The sequence below is a fragment of the Rana temporaria genome, chromosome 1 (assembly GCF_905171775.1).
Source record: "Rana temporaria chromosome 1, aRanTem1.1, whole genome shotgun sequence".
NCBI lineage: Eukaryota > Metazoa > Chordata > Amphibia > Anura > Ranidae > Rana > Rana temporaria.
In genome coordinates, this window is record NC_053489.1 from 246,287,742 (window position 1) to 246,304,871 (window position 17,130).

The 17,130-nt window shown below is 43.1% G+C and overlaps 1 protein-coding gene across 1 annotated transcript; it reads right to left on the bottom strand.

Annotated features, from left to right (window-relative positions):
- Window positions 1-15,627: 15,627 nt before the first annotated feature.
- LOC120924880 (olfactory receptor 482-like) lies at window positions 15,628-16,661 on the bottom strand. Its single transcript, XM_040335858.1, has one exon. The coding sequence runs from the start codon at window positions 16,659-16,661 to the stop codon at window positions 15,732-15,734; it is 930 nt and encodes a 309-aa protein (XP_040191792.1). The 3' UTR covers window positions 15,628-15,731.
- Window positions 16,662-17,130: the final 469 nt, after the last annotated feature.

Sequence of the window (17,130 nt, forward strand, 5' to 3'; positions counted from 1 at the left end):
GTGAGAAAAAACTTTCAAACGTTTCATATGATTACAGTGTTGCATGACCGCCCAATTATCATTCAAAATACGACAGCACTGAAAGCTGAAAATTGGCCTGGGCAGGAAAGGGGGTGAAAATTCCCTGTATTGAAGTAGTTAAAATACCAGTTTGTTACTCAACAACCATAGAACTCAATAGAGTGTATATAATGCTCCTCACTGGGCTGTAATAAATTCACATGTTAGTAATCAAACTTACTAGCAAAGGTAAATAACTGCAAATTGGAACTATGGAGGAAAAAATTCAATGCATTGTGATGCAAAAAGGAAACAAGCCAATAGCCAACCAGTGATAATGTCCTTGTGCAAAGTGATGAGAAGTGTCAATACTCAAGGTGCCAGGTGGAGAAATGGGCGGAGAAACATGGATCTCTGGTTAGCTCATATTTTGAGAGCTCCCATATTTGTAAAGGGAGAGAAAAATTTGCGTGGTCCAGAGGAGGTAAATGTTTACCAAATAAGCAAAGTCAGCATATAGCTGCATGGTCCTATGGTTAGACCAGAGTAGATTTTTGGATATAGCCTCCCTCACACGCCAGTGCACATTCAGGTAAACCATTCCATCTACTGCCCTGGAAGTAAGTCAACGATATTGAATAAGACCAGAGGGTTACAAAGCCAATGGCTGTTCCTATAGAAGCATGAATGCATGTTTTGTACACTTATCTATCCAGTGGTTTGTGGAAATTTAAACCCATAGTTCTCATGCAGGGGAACATGTTCCCTGGATACGCATGACTGTGCATCAATGGATCACCAATGGAGCGGAGAGAGAAGGTGGACGCCAGATACGCCTAACTGTTTTCGCTGGGCACAGGCTAGTTGCTTCAGAGGCACCCCTTTAAGAGTAAATCCTCCTGTAGTAATGTAGTGGGTGGAGCTAGTACCTATATACATGCCAGGGTGGGAGGGGCCTAGTGAGATGGGGCATGGGAGCCAAACATCCCAGAGCTATTCGGATGTAGTCAGCTGCTGCCAAGGGCCCTTCACAGGGCTGAAGCACCAGGTGATATATTTCAACACCCGGAATAACCAGATGTAGTTGCCCTGACTCTTTTATGGTCTGACATGGACTGTAAGGGTGATGCAAAAGGCCTTTTAGGCTGGGTTGAGTGTCCTCTGACATCAGTGCTAGTACATCTGGAAACAAGAGTAACATCTGGGAGCGTGCTTGGCTGGGCAGAGCTATAGAATGGGACATAGAGAGAAAGACTGGCGTACAAAAGAAAAGCAGAAGAAGATGATGCGCAACTTCATACATGCTCTTAAATATCTTCAAATATATTAATGCTCCATAAAATAAACTTGTGGTACAGCAGATGTTAACACATTTCAGTATTGTTGGCCTTGTTCACAGCTCACAAGTGTCTTTTATGGAGCATTATAAATTTTGAAGATATTTGGGATCATGCATGGCGATGCGCATCATCTTCTTCTATTAATTGTGTTGTCAGTTGTGTGACTGCTCATCCTGCACCTGACAGCTCTGGAGGATTATTGTATATTTCATAGTAGCACCTTTATTTATTTTGATATACAAAAGAAAAGCACCTTGATTAGTCACAGTGACAAAAGCTGTAGGCTGTGGGCTTAGTATACATGGAGAAGTGATCACAACACTCTGGTGCTCCCAAGGGAAGAGAAGAAGTGTATGGAAGATGGCTTATAAGTTATGTGCTGCTACAGAATGTCTGCCCCTGTGTATGGCATTCCGCCTGAAGTATTTAGGGAGTATGTCAATGTGATGTCAGATGTAACAGTGATATTTGAAAAGCTTTGTCCATCATAATGTTATACAGTACTGTATAACATTATGATTAGGGTACCACAGATGTCTCCAAACCTGTACCTCATTACCATATGCACCTTCCCCACTTATGAATAAGAACAAATGACTAACGACATCGATCTGGAGTAAATTTTGGCCAGGTTGGCCATTTATTAACAAAGAAACAAATGTAATATTCCCTAAAACAGAACCAATAACATAAAGATTGCCGGTCTTGGGAGGCACCAAAGAATCAAATTCAGGTTATGTATCTGCGTTACTACTTAATGATCCCCAGCTGCGCAACTGCCAGCTTGGGGACAGACACACTTCTCCGCAGATACCTCACTGTTACCACTTCCCAGTTAATCTACCATTAAATGGTATCCACCAGAGGACGACATACCTTAGATGGGTCACACTATGAACAGATACAAAATTGGTAACGTCTCCAAAGACCCCAACCGCCAAGACTTTAACCACTTCAGTACCAGGCACTTACACCACCTTCCTGCCCAAGCCAATTTTCAGTTTTCAGTGCTGTCGTTGTTTAAATGACAATTGCGCGATCATGCTACACTGTACCCAAACAGAATTTTTATAATTTTGTTCCCACAAATAGAGCTTTCATTTGGTGGCATTTGATCACCTCTGCGGGTTTTTCTTTTTGCTAAACAAATTAAAAAAGACAGGAAATTTTGAAAAAAAATGTTTTCTTTTGTATCTGTTATAAAATGTTGTAAATAAGTAAGTTTTCTCCTTCACTGATGCACATTCCTAAGGCGGCACTGACGGCACTGATAAGGTGGCACTGATAAGGTGGCACTGATGAGGTGGCACCAATGAGATGGCACTGATGGGCACTGACGATGGGCACTGATAGGTGGCACTGATGGGCACTGGTAGACGGCACTGATATGCAGCACTGATGGGCATTGATAGGTGGCACTGATGGGCATGCATGGGTGGCACTGATAGACGACACTGATGGGCCCTGTAAGGTTGTGCTGATGGGTACATTTGGGTGACACTGATGGGCACTGATAGGCAGCACTGATAAATGGCACTGATAGGCATCACTGATGGCACTGGCAGGCATTGGGGATGGGCACTGATTGGCAGCTGCCTGGGTACTGATTGGCAGCTGCCTGGGCACTGATTGGCATTTCCCTGGTGATCTAGGGTAGCATACCTGGTGGTCCAGTGTGGTGGCCATCCATGGTGGTCCTGGCGGCATCTTGGTGGTGCCAATCTGGGCAGGCATCTGAGGGGGGCTGCACTGATAAACAATCAGCACAGACCACCCCCCCCCATCAGGAGAGCAGCCAATCAGCTCTCCTCTACACACGTCTGTCAGACATAAACCATACAAAAACATACATATTACATACGTATTAAAAACATACACAGTTCTTTAATTTTTTAAGACGTACAGTAAAACACAAAAGTTAGTACACCCCTCACATTTGTATAATTGTTTTATTATATCTTTTCATCTGACAACACTGAAGAAATTACACTTTGCTACAATGTAAAGTAGTGTGTGTACAGCTTGTATAACCGTGTACCCCTAAGTTACTGTTGTTTTAAAAAGTTACCCTTAATGAGGTGTATCCCATGTGTAGGACTGCTGCCCATTCTTATAAATTTACACTTTCATTCATGTCGGAAAGAGTATGCTTGGGTTATACTTCCAGCCTTCTATGTATATTAGCCCCGCTCTCATACACAAAGTTGTTATATCATTTTTTCCCCCTTCTCCCCATCCACAGACCAGGGTCAACGCTCCCACTAGGCAAACTAGGCAGGGTGCACTGCTGCCTCAGGGGCGCAGCCACAGCTGCTGACTTCCCCTCTAGCCTGGCAGGGGGACCCGAGGGGCTGAAGAATGTCCAGCGAGCACAGCTGGGGAGGCGGAGAAGGACAGCGGGGAGGGGACACTGGGAAGCCGGAGTGTGTCAGTCACTACTGGGAAGGCGAGGAAGATCGTGGGGAGGGGACACTGGGGAGCCAGACGAGGCGGCACAGCTGGGGAGGCAGTGGAGGACAGTGGGGAGAGGACACTGGGGAGCCGGACGTGGCGGGCTAAGTTTGGGAATCGGAGAAGGACAGTGGGGAGGGGACACTGGGGAGTCGGACGTGGCGGGCTTAGCTGAGGAGGTGGAGGAGGACAGTGGAGAGGGGACACTTGGGAGCTGAATGAGGTGGGCACAGCTGGGGAGGCAGAGGAGGACAGTGGGGATGGGACACTGGGGAGCCGGACGAGACGTGCACGAGGACAACTGGGGAGGCAGGCATCATCAGCTCTCCGGTCATACACGAAACTATCCTGCCTGATGAGTCTGCTCTGACTCTGTTCCTTATTGTAATCACCTGCGCCCTAGGCAAGGGCGGTGGCATTGGGGGGTGTTAGTCTTGCCTAGGGCACGAAATAGTCAAGCACCAGCCCTACCACAGACACCTTGTATTCTGTTAATTGTTCGCTTGCCACAGTGTGACAAAAATACAGAATGAGCTATTCTATCCCAGGTAAACAAAAGTGTAAATTTACAAGAAACAGCATCAATCCTGGGTGAGGGATAAATCGCACTAAAGGTAACTTTTTAATACAGTAATGACTAAAAAACATTTGTCTAAAGTTCTGCTTTAATCCTTCACATGGTCCATATAAAACTGTTTAACAATATAGAAACATTTGTATTAACATATAAAGATCTATAGGAAGATAGCACCATGTGATGCACAGTTGTTATATAGGATTGTGCACATGGGGCTTAAAAAATATGAAGACAAAGAATAGGCTTAAACACAAGGAAAAAAAAAATTATTTAAGCCACCCGACTGTAATTTCATTGGATGCTAAAAATAAATGTCACTTTTTTATCATGTTAACCAGGGGTACAGAGTATAAAGCATGGGTGCTCAACCAGTGCCCTTCCTGTGATGGAAGTTACTAAAATGTATATTTTTGTGTTATGTTACTTTTCTCCTGAGCTACTCAAATGTTGCCTTTCTTTCATTGTATTATTTTATTTCTTGATCTATATAAGATATGTATATATATGTATGTATGGGTATATGTTACAATACTGTTATTATCCTTAAAAGAAGCTATGACAGATTTTAATGTTTTAAAGTTACAAGTATGTCTCAGCTTGAAGTGAAGACAGAGAGAACTATTAATAACAAACAGCTGTCATCCTCCCCCTTCTTTCACCAAAGAAGCAAATATGGCTCTGAGTGAAGAAAGCCCCTGTGAACTTGAGTGTGAGGACCCTGTGCTCTAAAAGTGCCTTGTGGCAAGAAGAACATGTAACAGGAGGAACCACCATATATGGACTGACCTATCAAATGTGCTCATGTGAATGATGTCATGTTGTCTTTAAAAAGCCAATAAAGGTACCGCCTCCTTCTCTTGGACGCTGGAACACCGAAAGAAGCAGGTCTCCCTCCCAGTTTCCTGCAGGCTTTCATAATTTGGGTCAACGGCAGAATGGGTTTTGCCCTGAAGTTGAGTCAGGGGTTAATCAAATCTTATCAATTGGTGCGTCCAACGTGGACTTTGTTTTCTTGGTGGCACACCGAGATGTCGATGGAGTGCGACTGTGCGGACGGGGAGAGGCTGATGACCTTTACACATTCGGTAAGAGACGTTTGTTTTATGTTTCTTGCCGGTAAACTTCCGCACGGACGCCCTCCATTCTCTTGGTCCGTTTCAGTCAAGCAAAGATGGGTAATTTCTTGAACAAAGTCTTTCTTTTTAAAGAGAACCCGTCATCCCTAATCTGCCGGCTGACGTTTATGTTTTATGTTGATTTGAATGTGGCTGTTTCAGGTGTATGTCTGTAGGAGACGGGTGGACAGTATCTTCTCTTCAGGGTTCCTGAGCCGGTGACGCATTGGCGTGTCTCAGGGTAGATATGTATATATATGAATGCACATATTGATATGTCTAGTCTGAAGAGAGAGGTCTCGGGAAATGGATAGACACAGAATTTCATTAGCCTGGTTATTTTAGTAAAGTTTTGGGCTACACGAGGTGTCAAATAGGCTGATGTGTAGGACGAAGTGTATGGTAATGATGTAAACACAGTAATTGCCTTATCAGATTACTTGTATATTATGTGCATATTGACGGAGGGTTCTGTAAACACGTAATATATCTTTTTTTTTTGTTATATATATATATTTATATATATTCGGGGTTAGGGGTTAAGAATTAACGCCCTGTAGACAGAGGGACTGAAATAGTCATATTCTATCTGTGTGTGTGTGTGTGTTTGCTGTTTGTTCGTGTCATAGACTGCTGTGCTTCTTTTCATGCATTTTTTTTGGGAGACATGCACAAGCTGCAGCCTGTTTTTTTCTTTTTTTCTTTTTTACTCCCATCCCTCCCTCCCTTCTGCCTTGGACAGGCTTGGGAGTTTCCCTCCCACGCTCTCCCCCCTCCTGCTGTGTGTCTTATTGACCATGTGTCTGCTGGCTGTTAGAGGCCAAGGGGAAAAAAAACATAGGGGACAGGTTTTTAAAAGACAGACTGGTGAATTGCAACTGTTACTTTGTTAGATAATATATGAGTTTTATCTGTTTTACGTTCACAGCAACTGTTAATGTTGATACATGAGAAGGAGTTTTTAGTAACTCACAATGCTTATCTTAGAAGCTTATTTTTTAACGCTGAGCTTAATACAGATATTGATGGATGTCTAGCCTTCACTGATTTTTTTATCGTTTTATCAGTCAGATTGTGTGATCTGTGGGGCCTTGCCTGTATTTATCACTGAGTTCCAGACCTGCCACTCCCCTTATGCCCTGCCACCTCAGCTGAGACAGCCTCACATGACCTACCTACTCTGGTGGTGAAAGGTGACCCACGACCTGATACATATATGGCTTGTTGCCTGTTATACTGTGATAATGTGGTGCCCAAGGGCTGTTACTGCGGTTATGGACCCTTCAAGACCATGCCTGATGTCCAGTTTATGGACTGGTGCCCCTGCTGCTTTCCCTGTTGGTATTACCTACCAGGTGGTGATCTGCCCAAGGTTTAAGCTGCTGTATGTATGCTGAGCAACACCACTGCTATTGTGGAAGCATGGGCTCTGCCCGAATACTGTTCTGTGCTGGAGGTCCACCCCCCTGCAAACAGGCCTTGCTCCAACCTGCCCCATCCTGCCCCAACCCCATGTGCTCAGTATTGCACTACCCCCTCAATCCCCTGTGAACGCAGATGGAATCCTCTCCTGCCCACCGCCCATTGCCCATCCCGGATTCTGTGCTCTGTAACCCACCAACCCTTCTTCTGTCCTTCGTTTTGTCTGGGGGGGTATCATGACATGTCTTTGGACAAACACAGAAAGAAGAGAATGATGAAGACCTACCTGCTCCTACCCTGGATGAACATGATTGCTCTGAACTCATGAAGGTGGAATCCGCTCATCTACCCTCTGTCCTGTGTGCCCCAACCCCAATGCCTTAACTCACCTTGTATGTTGATGGCTCCAGGTGATAGAGAGTGATCAAGGCCCTGCGTTCACTGCCACAGTTACAAAATAAATATGGAAGGCCCTAGGTACCACATTAGCATTTTACACACCTTACCACCCTCAGCGTAGTGGGAAAGTGGCCCTGAGGGGGAAGCATTCGTTATCCCCTTTTGAAATATTGTTTGAAACAGTCTCTAGATTAGGTTGTTAGTTACCCATGACAGTTGCAATTACAGTCTGATACTTTGAGAAATTATGTGACCGCTCTTGAAAAATAATTAACTAATATCTGTGTACGAGTATTTTCTCGCATTTCAGATTCTAATTTAGGTACCGATATTCACTTTATACTCCCTAGTGATTGGATGATGGTTAAGAAGTTCCTTTGAAAACATTCTCTGGAGATGAGATATGATGGACTGTGCCACCCGCATCAGAATGAAACTATATATATTTTTTCATATATTTGATTACTGTACTTTAATCTCCTTCCCTCCATTAGACTGGCAGGGTAATATGTTCAGGAACCATATATACTGTATATGTGTGATATAGGCTTTGATATAGATGCCAGAGGGGTCCCAAGGGGGGTCTCGAATAAGTTTAAAGCAAGAGACCAAGTAACTGCAGGTTTTGAGTACCATAATCACTGTGATATATTCCATAGGGTAATTAGTTAATTAATGTCAGAGTGTAAAGAAGTTATTTAATGAGGAAATTAAGTTTAATACTGCCTGTAAATGTTTATGAATATGTTAGCCTAAACAACTGAAAATGTGTTATTATATGTCATTCAAAGCATAAACATGGGATCAGAACAAAGTTTTAAGAGAAAATTATTGATTAAGATTGTGTAAAGAACTGTATAAAATTCAGATAATGGTAAACAGCATGGTATTTAGTATTTAACAGAAAATCCTACAGATTTGGTTGCAAGAATTAATAATAAGTTGAGGATTGAGCAATTTTTTACAAAAGATTCTAAACTAGGATTTGGTTGTTAAATTAAGGTAGTAGATTGTTCTAATTTACTTAAGGTTCTCCAGGGAAAATATTAAAATATGAAAGTTATGTTCAATCTAAAAACATTATAAAAATTGTAAAAAAAACAAAACAAAAACAAACAAGTGTTAAAAGTCTTTGTAATCTGATGTTTCAGAGTGAGGACTTTGGTTGGGAGGAGGAGTTTCTCGTGAAATGGCCAATTCACAGTTCATTAGGCTAGAGCTAGTCTGTGAATTTCACGAGTTTGTGTTCTAAACAATCTTTTGTCACTGCTGTAGTCAAAAAACATCATATTATAATGTAATGTACATGATTTTTGGCAGATGTACAAACCAAATATGTTTAAAATGTTCTAAAAAAGGTTAAAAATTAGAAAAATTATAAAATTTGATTGTTAGCAGATCTTACCGTGTATGGCTATACATATTTGAAAGATCTCTTCTGGCAGTAGCTAGCAGATGTTTTCCTTTAGAGGTCATTAACCGCTTAACGACTGCCGCATGTAAATATACGTCCACAGAATGGCACGTACAGGCATATGGGCGTACATGTACGTCCCTGCCTTTCTGCGGTCCGGGGGTCTGATCGGGATCCCCCCGCTACATGCGGTGGTCGGAAATCCTCGGGGAGCAATCCGGGATGAGGGCGTGGCTATTCGTTTCTAGCCGCCCCCTCGCGATCGCTCCCCGGAGCTGAAGAACGGGGAGAGCCGTATTCCCCGTGCTTCACTGTGGCAGCTGCATCGATCGTGTGATCCCTTTTATAGGGATACACGATCGATGATGTCAGACCTACAGCCACACCCCCCTACAGTTGTAAACACACGCTAGGTGAAACATAACTCCTTCAGCGCCCCCTGTGGTTAACTCCCAAACTGCAACTGTCATTGTCACAATAAACAATGCAATTTAAATGCATTTTTTGCTGTGAAAATGACAATGGTCCCAAAAATGTGTCAAAATTGTCCGAAGTGTCCACCATAATGTCGCAGTCATGAAAAAAATCGCTGATCACCGCCATTAGTAGTAAAAAAAAAAAATATAATAAAAATGCAATAAAACTATCCCCTATTTTGTAAACGCTATAAATTTTGCGCAAAACAATCGATAAACGCTTATTGTGATTTTTTTTTCTCCAAAAATAGGTAGAAGAATACGTATCGGCCTAAACTGAGGAAAACATTTTTTTATATATGTTTTTGGGGGATGTTTATTATAGCAAAAAGTAAAAAATATTGCATTTCTTTCAAAATTGTCGCTCTATTTTTGTTTATAGCGCAAAAAATAAAAACCGCAGAGGTGATCAAATACCACCAAAAGAAAGCTCTATTTGTAGGGAAAAAAGGACGCCAATTTTGTTTGGAAGCCACGTTTCATGACCGCGCAATTGTCTGTTAAAGCGACGCAGTGCCGAATCGCAAAACCTGGCCTGGGCATTTAGCTGCCTAAAGGTCCGGGGCTTAAGTGGTTAAGGAAATGCTCTCTCTTAGCAGAGAGATCAGGTTACACAGCCTGACATGCTGAATGTTAGTGTAGAAACCGGAGAACATGTGGCTTTCTAGAGTAATGGTTTTAAAACATTTTTGAGCCTAAATAACTTTTCTTGAGAGTTCATTGAGATTTTTGAAGACAAAAATATCTGTCTGAGTAAATGTTAGTGGACTATAGAGACTTGTTATAGGGCAAATATGTATTTAATAATATAGAGATCTCTTTCTCTCTTTCTCTCTTGCTCTCTTTCTCTCTCTCTCCTTTCTCTCTCTCATTGGTATTTTAGTAAAATGTGTGGGGTTTTGCACCATTTTGTTATTATTGAGGAAAACATGAGGTGTCAATTTGCACGGCTTTGACTGAGCTTTGTCTAGTGACAACCGGATGTTAAAAAGAAAGGTCGGTTAAAATAGTGTAATTATAGATACATTGGGCCAGATCCTCAAAAGAGATACGCAGACTTAACTGCTGTTCAGTCTGTGTCTAACTTTGGAAACGATCCTCAAAAGGCTTTTTCCAAAGTTAGGCAGAAGATCAGGCATGTGTAATTGAATTACACTACCGAATCTTAGGATGCAGTACCGCATCCGCCGCTGGGGGCATTTCGAGTCGAAATGCCGTTGCTAGTATGCAAATTAGCACTTAAGGCGATCCACAAAGCTTTCCAGCTTCGTTTTTTCGCCGTAAGTGTTATTTTGCAAGTGTAAAACTAGGGCTGATGTTACAAAGTGTAAACTAGTCACATCATGTAAAAGCCCATTCCAGCGACGGCATTTGGTATGCATTCCCGAGGGAGAACTCCACGGCAATTTGTAAAAACAAAACCGGCATGGGTTCCCCCCCAGGAGCATACCAGGCCCTTAGGTCTGGTATGGGTTGTAAGGGGACCCACCTACGCCGAAAAATCGACGTAGGGGGTCCCCCTACAATTCATACCAGACCCGTATCCAAAGCACGCTACCCGGCCGGTCAGGAAGGGAGTGGGGACGAGCGAGCGCCCCCCCCCTCCTGAGCCGTGCCAGGCCGCATGCCCTCAACATGGGGGGGTTGGGTGCTCTGGGGCAGGGGGGCGCACTACGGGCCCCCCCACCTCAGAGCACCCTGTCCCCATGTTGATGAGGACAGGGCCCCTTCCCGACAACCCTTGCCATTGGTTGTCGGGGTCTGCGGGCGGGGGCTTATCGGAATCTGGGAGTCCCCTCAAATAAGGGGGCCCCCAGATACCGGCCCCCCACCCTAAGTGAATGGATATGGGGTACATCGTACCCCTATCCATTCACCTGTAGGCAAAAAGTTAGTTAGTAAACACACAAAACAAGGCCTTTTAAAATAATTTATTATTCTGCTCCGGATGCCCCCCCTGTCTTCTTTATTAGCTCTATTAGCAGGGGGGGCTTCTTCTTCCACTCTCCGGGGGTCTTCCGCTCTCCGGGGGTCTTCTCCGCTCTCCGGGGGTCTTCTCCGCTCTCCGGGGGGGGCTTCTCCGGACTCCGGGGGGCTTCTTCCATCTTCTCCCCTCTTCCGCTGTTGACTCGGCGAACCCCGGTTCTTCTGCAGATGTCCGGTGCCTTCTTCTTCAGCGCTGGCTGCCTGCTATCTTTGTGTGTTAGCTCGATTTCAAACAGGCAGCCGGCGCGGTCTTCTGTGACGTCAGGGTCTTCTGTTCTTCTCCCCTCTTCCGATGTTGCCTCGTCGCCTGTTGTCGCTGTAATGATGGAAGCGCGCCTTGCATCCCATTTATATAGGCATCACCGTCCCATCATGCTCCGGCAGGTACCCACGTGGTGGGTGCCTACCCACGTGCACCCACCACGTGGGTACCTGCCGGAGCATGATGGGACGGTGATGCCTATATAAATGGGATGCAAGGCGCGCTTCCATCATTACAGCAAAAACAGGCGACGAGGCAACATCGGAAGAGGGGAGAAGAACAGAAGACCCTGACGTCACAGAAGACCGCGCCGGCTGCCTGTTTGAAATCGAGCTAACACACAAAGATAGCAGGCAGCCAGCGCTGAAGAAGAAGGCACCGGACATCTGCAGAAGAACCGGGGTTTCGCCGAGTCAACAGCGGAAGAGGGGAGAAGATGGAAGAAGCCCCCCGGAGTCCGGAGAAGCCCCCCCCGGAGAGCGGAGAAGACCCCCGGAGAGTGGAAGACCCCCGGAGAGCGGAAGAAGAAGCCCCCCTGCTAATAGAGCTAATAAAGAAGACAGGGGGGGCATCCGGAGCAGAATAATAAATTATTTTAAAAAGCCTTGTGTTGTGTGTTTACTAACTAACTTTTTGCCTACAGGTGAATGGATAGGGGTACGATGTACCCCATATCCATTCACTTAGGGTGGGGGGCCGGTATCTGGGGGCCCCCTTATTTGAGGGGACTCCCAGATTCCGATAAGCCCCCGCCCGCAGACCCCGACAACCAATGGCAAGGGTTGTCGGGAAGGGGCCCTGTCCTCATCAACATGGGGACAGGGTGCTCTGAGGTGGGGGGGCCCGTAGTGCGCCCCCCTGCCCCAGAGCACCCAACCCCCCCATGTTGAGGGCATGCGGCCTGGCACGGCTCAGGAGGGGGGGGGGCGCTCGCTCGTCCCCACTCCCTTCCTGACCGGCCGGGTAGCGTGCTTTGGATACGGGTCTGGTATGGATTGTAGGGGGACCCCCTACGTCGATTTTTCGGCGTGGGGGGGTCTCCTTACAACCCATACCAGACCTAAGGGCCTGGTATGCTCCTGGGGGGTGAACCCATGCCGGTTTTTTCTTTGAAAATTGGCATGGAGTTCTCCCTCAGGAATGCATGCCGAGCGACGCTGTCATTTTTTTTTTTTTCCCGACGCAACTTTTTTAAGCCGTCGCGATCCTCAAAACTCGGCGTAACGTAAATTCGCGCATGCACAGTACGGCCGGCGCGGGAGCGCGCCTCATTTAAATGGGACTCGCCCCATTTGAATAGGAACGCCTTGCGCCGGCGGAATTTTAGTTACACTGCCTGAAATTTCTAGATAAGTGCTTTGTGGATCGGGCACTTAGGTAGAAACTTTAAGGCAGTGTAACTTAAATGGGATTTTTTAAGTTACGCCAGGTTTTTGTGGATCTGGCCCATTATGAATAAATGATGCAGTGTGATAGAGCCACAATGGTGAATCATAAGGTCACTTTTCAGGCTTTGGGTTGACGAATGTATTTATTGGGGAGGAATATTGTGCTTTTATAAATGGATCCATATATGGGCACAGTGGAACTTGCTGTATGTTTGTCTACACTGAAGAATGAACTAAAGACTGCCTTGTGTTTGTTTAAACAGTCATAATGTGACAAGAGCACATGTGGTTCAGTCAATCATACTGTATGATTGGTTCTGAAAAATAGTGTAAATCAACATGAATAAGTTTCTTTCAGAAATGAAATATTTAGGAATGCCCAATATAAATTAATGTTCTTTGAAAATTAAAATGGTTATGATTGAAAGTATAGTTAGAAGAAAAATACAGTAATTTGGTGAGGTTGTTGCTTTTACGAAATTTAATTTAGTAATGGGATAAAGAGGGTTCAAATAAGAATGTAGATTGGATTAATTATATATACTATAACCAACAGAGGTTCGTTAACTATAAACAGGGATGCACTCCAAGGTATAGCTGAACAACTAGAGGCCACTTCACAAATGACTTTGTAAAATTATATGGCCTTAGACATGATTTTAGCTAACAAGGGGGGTGTATTTAGAATGTTACCTGGGAAAAGTATTTTGGGTGATAACACATTTGTACTCAGGTATAGCGATTTTGTTTCTGCTTATATCGGTTACGATAAAGTTTTGTTGTACTGACCGTGTCCTCCATTACCGCCCTTACCTGTTAAGAAAAACACATATCACATTTTCAAGTGAGTGAAAGAATAGTGTTTGAATGCTTCCTGAAGTTTCGTTGAAGAAGGACTACGGATTAGCCCTGTCTGGGAGCTATGCGAAAAATAAAAGAGTTGACAGTAGGGAGGCCAAACCAGGAACAATGAGAACATAGGGACAGTACTGTTAAAATAGTCATTTTAAGGGGGGACTGTGATGGAAGTTACTAAAATGTATATTTTTGTGTTATGTTACTTTTCTCCTGAGCTACTCAAATGTTGCCTTTATTTCATTGTATTCTTTTATTTCTTGATCTATATAAGATATGTATACATATGTATGTATAGGTATATGTTACAATACTGTTATTATCCTTAAAAAAAGCTATGACAAATTATAATGTTTTAAGGTTACAAGTACGTCTCAGCTTGAAGTGAAGACAGAGAGAACTATTAATAACAAACAGCTGTCATCCTACCCCTTCTTTCACCGAAGAAGCAAATATGGCTCTGAGTGAAGAAAGCCCCTGTGAACTTGAGTGTGGGGACCATGGGCCAAATCCACAAAGAGCCGGCGTAACGTAAATTTTTCCATTTAAGTTACACTGCCTTAAAATTTCTACCTAAGTGCCCGATCCACAAAGCACTTACCTATAAATTTTGGGCTGTGTAACTTAAATTCCGCCGGCGCAAGGCGTTCCTCTTCAAATGGGGGCAATTCCCATTTAAATTAGGCGCGCTCCCGCGCCGGCCGTACTGCGCATGCTCGTGACGTCATTTTCCCGACGTGCATAGCGCGAAATTACGTTACGCCGAGCTTTGTGGATTGCGTTGGGTCAATAAAGTTGCGTCGGGGAAAACAAAAGATACGGCGGGAAAAAAAAATTCAAAACAAAAAAAAAATTGCATCGCTGGACAGAAGGGTCTGTTTTTACAAGGTGTAAACAGTTTACACTTTGTAAAAGCAGCCCTAATTTTGCGTTTGCAAACTAAAACTTACAGAGAAAAAACGAAGCGTAAAAGCTTTGTGGATCTCCGTAAGTGCTAATTTGCATACCCAAGGCGGCATTTCGACACGAAATGCCCCCAGCGGCGGATGCGGTACTGCATCCTAAGATCCGGCAGTGTAAGTCCCTTACACATGTCGGATCTTCTGCCTAACTATGGGAAACTGATTCTGTGGATCAGTTCCATAGTTAGAAACAGGGATACGACGGCGTAACAGCAGTTACGCCGACGTATCCCTTTTGAGGATCAGGCTCCATGTGCTCTGAGAGTGCCTTGTGGCAAGAAGAACATGTAACAGGAGAAACCACCATATATGGACTGAGCTATCAAATGTGCTCATGTGAATGATGTCATGTTGTCTTTAAAAAGCCAATAAAGGTACCGCCTCCTTCTCTTGGACGCTGGAACACAGAAAGAAGCAGGTCTCCCTCCCAGTTTCCTGCAGGCTTTCATAATTTGGGTCAACGGCAGAATGGGTTTTGCCCTGAAGTTGAGTCAGGGGTTAATCAATCCTTATCATTCCGCTGTTGCAGGACTGCAAGTTTTTTTATGCCTCTGCCTGTGTGAGTCATGCTTGTAACTGTCAGCAGCTTGCAATGCCTCATGGGACTTGTAGTTCTGCAACACCTGGAGGGTCACAGGTTGAGCACCCATGATCTAAAGTCTTCCACTCTGTGCCCCTGGTTACCATAATCCTCATGACATTTGTGGATGGAATAAGATGCAAAAAAGTCTATAAGAATTATCTGGTACACTACATAAGCTAAAAGATAATCCTGCCAAGAAGCGTATTACATAGGTCTTTAGAATGACTGCAAGATTAGTCATATTTTTCAAACAGATTCACCCCAATCCTACCCAATACTTCTGCATTAAATAAGAATGTAAATCAACATAGGCCTTAATCGGTCAGTCATGCATTTATCATAGAGCCTTTAAGTTTTTTTGTTTTTATGTTTTGTTTTGCCAGCGATTAGTTAGAGTTGGGAGGGGCTATGAGGGGGAGCGGCTGCCTGGAAAAGCTTTAACTGCTATTAGAATTTACTTTTTTGAAAAAGATGATTCTGTATGGATGTAATTACATACAGTTACAGTTGTTTTTTTATTGTGTTTTGTATTGCTAACTTAATATTTGAATTTCTTAGGCTGTAGATGATAGGATTGAGCAATGGAGTCACAACAGAATAAAATACAGATATGATTTTGTCTATGTAAGATGAATTTTCATTTGAAGGTCTTACATATGTAAAAATAATGGTTCCATAGAATATAGTTACAACTGTAAGGTGTGATGCACAAGTAGAGAAAGCTTTCCGACGACTTCTAGTTGAAGACATTGTAAGAATGGTGATCACAATGAATATATATGACACTAAGATTACAAGGCAACAGCTTAATATTAGTATAAAAGCCTGTCCAAAGAACGTCTTGACTGCTATTGAGGTATCAGAACAGGATAACTTCACCAATGGTCCAAAATCACAAAAGTAATGGTCAATTTTTCTGTAATTACAAAAAAATAACTTTGACACCCAAACTGTTGGCATTAAGGGAATAAGACATCCACCTATCCAGGATGCAAAGGCCAATTGATAGCAAACTGTGTGGGTCATTATTGATGAGTAACGTAAAGGATTACAAATAGCCAGGTACCGGTCATATCCCATAATAGCCAGAAGAATATTTTCTAGAGAACCGGAAAAAAATATAAAGTAAAACTGGGTCAGACACCCTTGTATGGATATAGTTACAGTCTCATACAAGAGACCATGCAACATTTTTGGGATGATAACAGTTGTGTAGCCCACTTCCATTAGAGAGAAGTGACTGAGAAAAATATACATGGGTATATGAAGCTGCGAGTTCAGACGAACAATTGTAATAATTAGCATGTTGGCCAACAAGGTAATAGAATAAGAAGCCAGTGTTAAGGTGAAGAGAACTTTTTTTAAATCCGGAGACAAGGCAAAGCCAAGCAAAATAAAGTCTGTCAATTTTGTGTTATTCTGCAATGCCATACTTTCATTCTATATGTTTAATGAAGAACGTAAACAATGAGATAAGATCTATTAAATATTAAGAGGTATCCACAAAGCAAAGTAAAAAAAAAAAGTAGCAATAGCTTATAAGCAAAAATAATATTGCAGTCAATAGAATTTATCAATATAATTCTGTAAGTCTTTCAAACATATTAAGCATCACAATGATATTTATAGCTCATTCCTTATGTTACCTGAGTTTTATACTGTAGATAGGAAATAATTAGTTTAAATGTGTATACAGGTTTAAAAGTGTTCTTAATGAGTAGTTGATACAGAAAAAAAGTTCCTATACAATATTTTTTTTCTAGGTATACATAATCTAATTAATACAGTTATTGTTATAACTGTGATCCTTTAGGCGAATATCTACCATGAATATTTAAAGCTCTTTTCTTTTTTACAATTCATCTCAGTTAGAGAATAAGACAACTGTGTTCTATCTGTT

Coding starts and splice junctions, on each gene's coding strand:
- LOC120924880 (XM_040335858.1), bottom strand. CDS start 16,661: ATGGCATTGCAGAATAACACAAAATTGACAGACTTTATTTTGCTTGGC.